This window comes from Haliotis rufescens, unplaced genomic scaffold, assembly GCF_023055435.1.
Source record: "Haliotis rufescens isolate VD_foot unplaced genomic scaffold, xgHalRufe1.0.p SCAF_3, whole genome shotgun sequence".
In the NCBI taxonomy this organism is placed as follows: domain Eukaryota; kingdom Metazoa; phylum Mollusca; class Gastropoda; order Lepetellida; family Haliotidae; genus Haliotis; species Haliotis rufescens.
The window spans coordinates 44,435,389-44,447,734 of record NW_025964001.1 but is presented as its reverse complement, the minus strand read 5'-3'; the positions used below and the strand labels follow the sequence as shown (position 1 = coordinate 44,447,734).

Sequence of the window (12,346 nt, the reverse complement as noted above, 5' to 3'; positions counted from 1 at the left end):
GTCTTCGTGTTGTTGAAGTGTCGATTCGAATCATAAAATCTAACAAAATAAATAGGCAGTGTTTGATCGTAAAGCAGATTATTAATGTGAAACTGGCCCTGTCTTGCACGCCATTTTGTCAGGAACTACAACGATCTTAGCTACTTAAGATTGGTCTGGACCAATTGTAAGTTTCGATTGTAGCTTACAATGATCTTAACCTACAATCGCTTTGTGCAAGTGGATGACAATTGTAGCGTAAGCCTAAGATCGCGATCTTAAGGATTTACAATAATTGTAGCGCTAAGATCGCTTTGTGCAAGTGGACCCAGGGCCCACTTGCACAGAACAATCTTAGTTACAATCGATCTTAGGCGGCTAAAATCAACTTTACAATCACCCTACAATTGTCCTATTCCACTTGCACAAACCGATCTTAACGCGATTGTAAGACGGCTTGGATTTAAGATCGCGATCTTAACTAAGATTGAAATCTTCAATGGTGGAGGTACAAATATCTTAAACTAGACTTCTGTCTATGGTTGTCTGCAAACGCGCAAATCTTGCTGCGCATACAACGTGTAGAACCGGTTACGACATACAACACGTACCTCCCTCCACGCACCTTGCACAGTTGAAAGGTCTCAACTATTTGAAGGAAACTATAATTAGAATGTTGGCATATAGATTTAGTGACATTCTTATTATGAAAGTAAAAAAAGAAAATAATAATAGATCTCTATGTCCAAATAACATAACAGGTAAATGTATGATCGTCATCTATTTGGGGGAGCTTTCCGTAAAATCCTAAATACATGTATATCCTTCATGTTTTAGTTTTGCCGCTATTACAAAGGATGTTATGACAACCTTTTCAAAACACAGTAAGACGGGAGATTTCAAGAATGCATGTACGGGAAATAAGAATAATGTTTCAAGAAAGAAGTTGTTTAATATATATTCATTTGGTATTAATTATATTTTTTAAAAAGTGTGAATTTTACTTTTGCTATTTATGGGATATTTTACACAAATTTCAAATGTCTCATCATGTGTATTTGCTTGTTTGATGAATATTTGTATTAGTTTCTTATAAATTCAGATATTACAACCGCTCGTGACTGGATATTGGATATAAACGTATGATTTTGCACTTCAACTTGTGTTTACTTGTAGATTATTTAATGATAAACTAAAGACAAAATAACTGACACGAATGTGACCCAAAAGATATACAAGGGGAGCTCGGCGGTTCTACAACATTAATACACTAACTGGGCAAGGAAGATTCTACGATACTTATACAAAGGGAAACCACTCCCATCTAGAATATAAACTATGATTAGCTGCCCTTGATTTATCTTAAAGGTCACGGACGTTACAAATCGCTTGCAGACGACTTAGGTTTTATCCTTCCCTTGAATGTATGTTGTTTTAGACTTCTTTCAGCATTGACACGGGTGGGAATAGTACTTTTAACTATCGACTCGATAGTTATGTGGTTCACTATCGCAATTAACGATATTTTTGACGTTAAATCTGTGGTGCGGTCTTCGTGTTGTTGAAGTGTCGATTCGAATCATAAAATCTAACAAAATAAATAGGCAGTGTTTGATCGTAAAGCAGATTATTAATGTGAAACTGGCCCTGTCTTGCACGCCATTTTGTCAGGAACTACAACGATCTTAGCTACTTAAGATTGGTCTGGACCAATTGTAAGTTTCGATTGTAGCTTACAATGATCTTAACCTACAATCGCTTTGTGCAAGTGGATGACAATATTGTAGCGTAAGCCTAAGATCGCGATCTTAAGGATTTACAATAATTGTAGCGCTAAGATCGCTTTGTGCAAGTGGACCCAGGAGTCTACAGGTAAGACACATTATGACTTTATTAGAACAACTGTAGATAAGCGATAAGTACTAGTAGAATACAAACTAGCAGTCTACCGCGAAAGACTTTCTCGAGCGACGAGCGCAGAGGCGCGCTGAGAGATTTGTGACATGTCATAGGGAGGTGCGTGCGCAACCGGACGGAAACAAGTTTAATGTTTACATTCCAGCTTCTGGCTTCCTCTAAACGTGCGACTAGACGTGAGGGTATGAGAGATACCCATTTGTACGACTGAAAACAGACTAAAACATATATATTTCATAAATGTAAATACGTGCCAAAGTGAAAGGTGCCAATTGTCAATGTGTAACCCCTTTAATGCAGCGAATTAATATGAAACTTTCCAGGAATAAACTGTTTAGATCCAGATGGGGATGGAGTGTAGCTCTGCACAATGCTTCTGATAGTATATTGAAATGATGAATTGCCTCTTATCATGTATTGGGGCCAGTTATAATTACCAATGTGTTAAAATTAGAAACCACAATCACTGGCGTTTGAATATATGAACAGAGAAACTTTGAACATGAGAATACGTCTTGGTAATACTGTTTAGTGTCATGTCATGAAATGGACGAACGTTGTTGTTTTTCGTATTTTTATCTGCACCAGTACAAGAGTAATACATACTTGTAAGTGAGTGAGTGAATATGGTTTTACGCCGCTTTTAGCATTATTCCAGCAATATCACGGCGGGGGAACACCAGAAATGGGCTTCACACATTGTACCCATTTCGGGAATAGAACCCGGGTCTTCGGCGTGACGAGCGAACGCTTTAACCACCAGGCTACCCGACCGCCCCTACTTGTAAGTGCTTAATTAATTTCGAATTAACATAAGTGAAACATGAAATAGAGGACATTGCACTTACTTGTTATTAAATGACAAAAGCATGAGGTATTACATTTTCATGCATGAAATGATGACCAACAAGATAAATCAAAGCGTTTATTAAATCAAGTTCAGGCAAATGAAGCAACAACACTCAATCAAAACTGTAAACCAACATCTATTATGGCAGCATCATAACTCAGAAAGAAAAAAAAATAATCCTCTTCAACAATGATTTCTCTTTTAATTTCCTATACAAAATGATGACCAATAAGGTCAAGGAAATTGGAAGGATTCCACTATATTCCCTTACACCAAATTACAACAAATTCATATATGCTTGTTAACAGTATTTGTCCATGTTGTTGTATGTTAGGGGCCAGCCATTTGATATTCGGGAGGAGGGTGGGACTGGGATTATATTATAAAATTGTCCCAGAAAAATGTTATTATGCTTCAGACTTTTGCGAAGAAAAGTGTCTGCCACAAAGATTACATTAATGCTAGGAGTTTAAAAAAACATACATATTTAGGCGTCAGCTGAAGCTGAAAAATAACTAGTCCCCATACAAAATACAAAATCACATCAAAGGTACGTCACATCAAACATTATGAGTGAGTGAGTGAGTGGGTTTAACGCCGCTTTTAACATTATTTCAGTTACATCATGGCGTGTCAGCTTAATGTGGGAGGAAAGCCCGAAGTGATACAGGTCTCAGACATTTACCACTTCGGTGAAACCCACGAGCACGGGTATGGTGCTGACAAACCTAGAAACATAATCGGGGCGAACAGGGATTCGAACCCACAATCATAGGTTTCTGGCGTGCCCAAGGGACGCAATTTTGCACAGCGAATCGTGGTGCCTGAGACGACTGGGCCATCCGTGCCCCCTCAAACATCATGAGATGTGCAAAATAAAATACATACTGAAACGTGTTTCAGTATCAAATAATATGGTTGTGGCTTATATCAGGGGGGATCAAGACCCGGTAGGACATTGTAAATGTAGGATAAATCCAATTGACATTGATATATGAAAGTATTACTATGTTTACACTTCAAATACGAATGAAATTGTCCAACAAACACAACACAAGTTAATATGTATTAAAACGGGTAAAATAATGCGCTATCCCATTCTTATTTACATGATGAAATTAATAATAAACAATCCAAAATTTTCGGCAATGGACATGAGTTAACCAAAAGCACAGTGTTTTACTAGTATACGAAGTTGTACGCAGCTGTGACAACGTATTATCCACATAAATATACTCTTCAAACACACATCGTAAAATATATACAAACATAATGAGGATGTGTACACCCACGTTCCAGCTTATGTTTCCTCATCAGGTTGAGCATAAGTTCAATACAGGATGTGCCCACCACGGGCAATGCTCCTTAGAAACATAATGATTGCTGAACACATGACCACACTCATCAACAAGATGACAAGCCTTTTGTACTCAGTGAGGGTGTACCTTTGGTCATGTCGTGTATGCTCGGGTCTGCTCATCCTTGCTCTATCATCTGTCCTTTGCAGTGGACACCGCACCTCATCACTGGACAGGATCCGCTACACGAATGGGTTCAAACAATGTCAATTACACCGTTGCAGAACTTCAGCGTGATGTCGTCACGTGGGACTGTTACGAGGAAATTTGAGCGTACGTCGGAACCCACAGGCACCCACTTCATACTGCACCCACAAACGTACAGCTGTTTGATACCTTTCAACGGTAACCGTTCTCTGTGGTTGTGTTATTTCTGCTCGTTTCTGTCCACTTAAGCATTCGAACATAGTCATATATACCTATGTATACACCTACAGTAGAAATAATATATACGTACGCCACACATTTAATGTGTTTTTGTTAGAGTAGTAAGAAGATAAAATAAAAATAAAATGTAAACATAAATATGTACAAAGTCATCACACACTGAAAATTTACGATGTCAGAAGAGATTAGAAGCGCTACTCCAGCCAGCAGCTGTCGTATGATAGGAATAAACTGAAATGATAATAGCTTGATAATATCTATGTCTACCAAATTAATATCTGTCCACTTTTCATTGCAATAGACAGATACGTTTTAATTTCATTTATTTTCGAAGGCTCTCATGTTGACATATTTCTAGAAACATTGATGCAAAACAAAACGTAAATGGAATGACAACATCGAGTTAACAATTAAATAGGAACTGAAAATGAAGCCAAGAGCGAGGCTCCAAGTAACAAGGACATGGCGGCAGGAATCACACCACGCCCTGCCACAGGTGAGTCTGGTGTGGAAGCAATGTTTGTGCCAGTAGTGAATGGTGTTGATGTTGATAATGATGATGTTTCTTCACGAGAAATGTGTGTGGGTGAAGCAGGAGTAAGGCCGCTTGTGTAGTTAGAAACTGATGGCATAGTAGGAGCTGTTTTCGATGTTATATCTTTAGTCATGGTGATAGAAGGTGTGTTCTCTGTAGATACTAATGTAGATACCGTAATTGTTATGTTCGTACTTGCTGAATTAATAGGAATACCATTGTCGAATGCAAGAATTGTGATGTTGAAGCTGTCCCCGTCTATTAGAGGAACTATATTTCTAACAACCCCGGATTGCCCATCAACAGAAAATGTTTTACCATTTTCAATGCTGTATGATACATTATTCATGTCTAGATCTGTTGCTTTCGCGGTCAGGATATCACTGTTTGGCTCACGGGGTGATATTTCTAAAGTGTGTGGTATATTTTGAAATACTGGTGGATATATATTTTTCGGACCAAACACAGCATTATAAACAGATACGTTAGACTGGTGGTTATTGTTGTCAAACAGATGGAAGTAAAATTTGTTCTCATAATAAGAAGTAAGCCAGGAATTCTGAGGAATAAGTATATTCTTACCATCATCTTTAGTAACTTTAAGCAGTGATTCTGATGACAAATCTCGCGTTATGTTATTGATGACCCGAGCATATACCCACGACTCATTCACTTGTGGAACCAAGATCTCAACATACACATATTTCTTCCTTCCTCTGAACTCCTCCTTTGTTTGAGAAAATCCAATTGCTGATACAGAATCTACTGGATATGAATAAAACCCATTAGAGCTGTCATAGAGTCTGTCGGGGAGATTGTCCTTGTCAACAACGTCATTGACAAGAAAATCATCCAAGCCATCTGCACCTATGCTATCAATTCTAACCTGATGAATCATGTCATGGTAAGATATAGAATCAAACACAGACAGCTGGGGATCACCCAGTGGATTTATATTTTCAAATGTGGCCGAATAGTTGTAAAACCTGCCCTTAAGTGTTGACGTCATCCACCATCGAGCTGTTTTGGTCTCGTGGCTGACGATGTCACCAAAGTCAACAGTTAGTGATGGTTGAATGGATTCCATCCCTAGTTGTGCCCTGGTGATTTTAAACGACACAAGCAATCCTTTTTCATTTTCTATGATTTCTGGTTGCCCAGAGGATATCTTTACTTGTCGTGCAATCCCATTACCCTTATTAGTTACCATTACTGCAAGGGGGAACGGAACCACGGGTTCCACTTGGGTCGTCATGGGGTCATCGCCTTGCACATACTTTTCATGGAAGTAGGCAAGTGTTAGACTTGGATTTGGCGTCACAGTTATTGTGTCTGGTAGAAGCGGGACGTTGAATTCCTTGTCAGCCACAAAATATGATAGAGTTCCTCCAACATCATAGTTGACATCCTCATCCACAGCTGCACCTGTGTAAGCTACAATGAACCAGTCAGCTGAACCCTTGACCCCGGTGGCTAATGTTCCAGTTCCAGACACGTCACTGATTCCCTCTAACTTTGGCTGACCTGTTTTGAAAAGACAAGCAAAATAGTCCAGTGATAATGTGAAACAAAACATCAATGGATATTTGCAAACTACCGTTGCTTACCAACTTGATTTATTTGACAATGAGTTGGAAGAGTATTTCTTTCCTTATTCGTCTTTAAGATGCTATTAATGTTATTACCTAAACCATGTTTTACAATAAACATGAGATTTACAAAACTGACTTCACGTGATCTTACCAATAGAGGAAAGGTTATTTTCAAGAGATCCATTTCCCCCTGTTCTAGTTATGAAAATGTCCACATCAATTTTTTCCAGAGATCCTTCTTCGCCATTTTCTATTTCTAATCGAGCCTGGAAAGCATCCCTGGTCAAGACAAGGTCCTGTGTAATCCGTATTCGTACTTTAGCGCAAATTCCTTCTTCTGGTTTTGCCTTAAGAACGAGAAGTACAACGTATAATCAATAAGAAACATGCTTTACAAAAGTATCAGAAGGAAACAAATCCCCTCGGCCCCCATAGATTCTATTGAACAAATCCTCGGACTGTTACTTCAAGTCCAGCCTGTTGAGATAATTTCCGTCTAATATGTCTGTCCGTATACAAGAGTAGTTATTGAACCTTCAAAACAATAAAATGGAAGGTACACGCCAATATAAAGAGAGTGAAAGTCAAACTTGATGCCATGGAAACGGAAGAAATATAATTTCAAAAAGTCCCTAAATAGCAAGAGGCACCAGATGACAACCTGGTCCCTATCTGTGCAAAGTTTCATGAAAGAATACATATTTGTTTTAGAGATATGATCCGGATTAACACACCGCTATGAGTGTTCACCAAACAAAACGCAAGGGTATAACTAGAAACACATTACTACCACCTAGTCTACGGTATATGGTGAAAATGTTAACGCGAGAGAATAGTCAGTTTCGATTTAACGCTGAAACAGATTCCACACTGGGTGAGAGTCAAAACAGCGCCCAAAACAACAGGTAAAAGAGTACTGTGAGAAAGCAAGACAAACATTAACTCCTTAAAACCTTCAGGATTAAATAGCTATGATCTTTATCCAATTGCGAGTGTGACAATATGGCTCAGAATGATACTCAAAACCAGGCTCTATGAATGTGAACAACTTTTTTACGTCAAGGATCAACGTACATGCTGATTTGTTTGAGGGTTCACAAAGATATTATGCCTGCATTGTACAGGGTATTGATAAAAGGTCTCCATCAAATTCCATTATTGAGAATCTTGGACAACTACTGCATATGTTGATAAATGTAAACTGTTTTTCTTAAATCAATTCTACCTTCAGTTTGTACATGTGTTGAACATGGCAACATGGTACTCTATGTAAATATGAAGAATAATTATTACTGTTTTTGGGATTTTAGCTTTTCTGAGAAAGAAACCGAAAAAGCCATGGCAAGTTTTTGTAAGGTGTGCGGATTGATAACGTTTCAAACATCGAAATTCAAGGCATAGTTCATTTTGAGCAGCAAACTGAAGCACTATTGTTCACCACTGCACCACAGCAGCACAGCTATATGTTCTGCTGTGGGGTGGATGCAGTTCCGGTCTAATTACAGCGAGGCAGCGTATACGCTGGGTAGCCATGTCCACGGTCCTTCAGAAGTCGAGTTATCAAATAAAAACCAACAACACTTTAACTCCCTACCTACAACACCCACAATAAAAAGCAATTGGCAATCTAGAAGAGCAACCTCCTTGTGGCGAGAGCCGGGTAATACTGTGAGCTTTTCCTTATACTCATGTTTCTATGTTATGATGCAACATATACACGATGTTTTTCTTTGAATAAATACATTTAGGAGATAAACATACTGTTTTTTTCTATGTAGAGCTAGGTTACCTGTAGATGTAACGGCGCTAAATTGAATTTTGAACCGAATGCTTTGAAAACATAGAATCTGAATAACGGAATCACCGACTACAGCATTTAAACGAAATATGGTGCTGTATATGCTCAAGCAGTTTGTCACACATAGTAATACTTTACTCGAACATATGACAGTCAATGAAAGCACATAAGCAGGTGATCAACTTCGTAAACTAACATGAGGTGGGCACGCCTAAAAAAAAACTAAGCAAGCCTTGCAAAGCTTCTGTTCTACATCGCACGTCACCATTATGACAGCCACAGTCGTAAATAGAAAATCACCAAAATCCAAGCTCTGTATTCTCTCCAAAACGTAAAATACATTCTCTTTGTAGAGTTCTATCGTGATTTCTGAACGACATGTATTGCCACACATCCTTTGAATATTGTAGTAACCGCAACTTTGCATTTTTGTAACCTATAATTATTATTTTGATATGCCTACCGACAATGACTGAAAAGAACTATTCTATCAAATATTAGCTTCCACTGTTTAATCAGAGGGGATTTATTGTGATTTGACAACCTCTGTTTGACCAATCAGAATCGAGTAATTTCCAAACTCATGATATAATATCAGACACGTATATTCACCTCTCCACGCGCTGATTCACATTTTCAATACATGTATAACACGACATTATCAGTCAAAAGACCGCATATTCCATATAACAAGCACATAACAATTTCTTACACTTGCCATTTACAAAATGTCGTCACACTTAATCAGGTCCCAATCACGACTTTATGTAATTGTGTCTTCAAAATTGCTAAACGTAAATATAATACTACAGAGCCATGAAACCCTGCGGTATTATCGTCTATGATTTTCGAGCTAGGTGTGGTGTGATGACAAACCTAAACCTGACCTAGATTTCTCATGACAAAAAAGATTACCTGCTGAACCAGACTAGTTAAATATTTTTTACTCACCTCTTGGACATTCTTCTTGTATTCTGTCATTATGTAACCAAAATATTGGAAAACACTTGAAAATCCTCTCTGAAACAATACAAGGAAAATACATTAGGAGAAGGTCCGACGACACCTCCAGAGTTTCTGATCAGCAACTCAAGCAACAGGACATTTCATTCAGACCAGCACAAATGAGTTCTGTATCTCGAAAACGAACTTTGCCGAATGTACACAACCCAGACCGCACCATTATATTGTGGATATTTATACACCAGCTCGTTTCTGAGAGTCATAGCATCTACAGCAACCAAAGGGAGTACCATCGAAGGATGTTTTGTTTTGTGTTGGTTGTCGTTTGTTAAAATCGAACTCTCAGAATCGCCATTGTAAAGAAATGAAGCGGAATTGTTTCATCTGATTGATTCAAGAAGCAACGCAATCTAATGTCAAAGAACTAGGATGGACACATTCACTTAAGTTTACAATGGGATCAAATTTATATATCTTATTTAAAATTTCTATTCGTCCACACACACACCATACCACATTGTATAGTTCTGTGCCATAAGAGACACGATAGCGATTTCTCTGTGAGATGCCAAGTAAACTTCCATTTAAATTGAGCTATATTCATAAATATTTTGGATATAAACGAAGAGCTATTTGAAAGAATGTACAAATGAAGTATTACTACCTCTTTAACGGTCCTTGTATTTTCAATGAAGGTGACTCCAAGGGTCCTCACATCTTTCAGTGACATAACATTTGATTGTGGCGGACCTGATCTTCCGTCTATCCACGAAGAAAATGTGTTGTTCCATCGTTGTAGAAATGTATTTAAAATAGTTTGATCGTCTTCAACCACCAAAAGTAATATGATGTCAACCTCACTGGAATCCAGGAGGTACTGTGACGGGCTGTTTTCGGACACTCCTTTAAAGAAGGCCTGTTTCCACTCGCCTTTAATGTCAACACTGGAATATATGATCACATATATGCTGATATGAAATACCAATATCAGTGCCAATATAAAAAACCTCTCAATATAAAGACATCAACAAAGATCTTGCATGCTGAAATTACCAAATATATAGAGACATCAGGAGAGTTCTTGCGATTACGTTTATGCTGAGATGACTAAACACCGAAATAGAGACTTGATGTAAGTTCTTGAAACAACTTACACACTGAGATTACCGAATATCTCAACTGAAACATCAACAAAGTTCTTGAGATAGTTTCTGGACCTCTCCACTTCAAGCACAAGCTCGGAGTTGACCTCTCGCCGCCTTCGTCCACTTCTCTTACAAGTTCGTGAGAGACCATCAAGGCAGCTGGAATGAAAGCCCAATAGTAACATGTTGGTGGATGAATGAAGTGAATATTGCCTGACGCCACAGTAAAACATTATTAGAGCAATAGCATGGCGGTGTATAAATAATTGACTTTAAACAAGGCAAACCAGTGGCTGACAGCCTGAGCAACGATAAATGAAGTCTCAGAGCCTGATTGCAATTCCAGTTTAGTCTTGTCTTACAATAAGCATAGTTTTTTTGTGTTGTGGTGTTTACTTGAACCCTGTAACAAAGAAACAATATCCGGAAGAATGTTTTGTTTGTCTTCCTTTACACTTGAAATATTGATTTCCGTGTACTTTCACAAATTGTACCGAGAAAGCTTGTTCCTGTTCGTAAATTCCGATTATATTTACTGAAAACAGTTATAGATTTATGTATACTTTTTGTGTGTGCAACACTGAGCGACTGATGTCAGGTAACTAATACTATGCCTTTTGGAAATGAATATAACCAAGCTGGCGAGTTTGGAATCATTTGAATGACAGTTGGTGAGCCTCAGAATGGTATGAAGGAATGGGATTGTGTATCTGAGTTGTCTTCTTCAGGACATTTAAATAGTTGTTGGGACGTTTGACTTGTCTATGTCAGAATTGTAGAATTTTCCTATTCGGAATATTCTATAAATAATACGTTACCACTGTTATACCGAGGCTGTTGTCTCCCACAACTGCTGCTATAGCGAAATCTACCACAGAGATCTCAATTACCTCATGCAGCACGTGCGTAGCCACCTAGCTGCCATGTGACACCCTTCAATCTTGTCTCTTGCGAGAGCAAGTGCTCGGGGGACGGACGGGCGGGCAGCAGCCCAGTTGTAACGTATTACTTATAGAATATTCCGAATAGGAAAATTCTACAAATTACATTAAGTAATACGTTACCACCGTTATACCGAGGCTGCCTACTACAGTAGGCGATGGGGAGCACCTACAACCCGAATCCTGACTGCTAGCGTTCCTTCCGACCAGCGGAAGTAAACACCAAGGCGGAAGCACTGATGCGCATGCACCTAGCTAGGAGTGACCCTATAGGAATACCAAAGCACTGTCAAGCGCATACCGAAAGGTTCAATGGTCATTGCCAAAACGATTGGTGACTCCAAACGGCCCCACTGGATAGGTATTTCATCGCCGCAGCGGATGAGAACACTGTATCTGCGTGAGCTAAATCTTAGATCAGGTTAAACAGTCGAAAGAGGGAAATTAATTTCCTTCAGACTGTATATCCCAGAGCAAGCCTACTTAACGTATGTATTAGGCGCGTGAACTGATTCCAGTATTTGTAAGCATGTATCACAAGGTTGGAATACACGACCGACAATTAAATGCATAACTGTAATAATACAAATAAGGACAAAACACACAAAAAGCCGCCTCACCTGTGCTGTGAGTGTGCTGGTTTGCAGGACCCCCACTCCTGTACCCACAGAGTGGGAACATTTGGAGACGACCCAGATTGACCACCGTGCAAGGACTGACGACTGTGGAGTTTGGAATTACGCTGGACACACCCCCTAGATGACCGCTTGTGCCGCGATCAGCGGCCCAAGACGGTGCACCCCCTCCACGTCTTCATCAGAAACCTTTCTGGGGTAATGATTGGCAAAAACCGAGTCAGAACGCCAGTAACAACCTTGTAA

General features: G+C 39.0%; 1 protein-coding gene across 1 annotated transcript in view; it reads right to left on the bottom strand.

Moving 5' to 3' along the window:
* Positions 1 to 2,807: 2,807 nt before the first annotated feature.
* The window catches only part of LOC124124137, a 65,722-nt gene continuing 56,183 nt past the window's right edge, over positions 2,808 to 12,346 (bottom strand). Inside the window, exons 27-31 of the mRNA XM_046487228.2 lie at positions 10,534 to 10,683; positions 10,044 to 10,323; positions 9,368 to 9,436; positions 6,770 to 6,965; positions 2,808 to 6,550 (exon numbers count right to left, since the gene is read on the bottom strand). Coding sequence (XP_046343184.2) covers positions 4,902 to 6,550; positions 6,770 to 6,965; positions 9,368 to 9,436; positions 10,044 to 10,323; positions 10,534 to 10,683 — 2,344 coding nt within the window. The 3' untranslated portion in view covers positions 2,808 to 4,901. The remainder of the gene's footprint in view (positions 6,551 to 6,769; positions 6,966 to 9,367; positions 9,437 to 10,043; positions 10,324 to 10,533; positions 10,684 to 12,346) is intronic.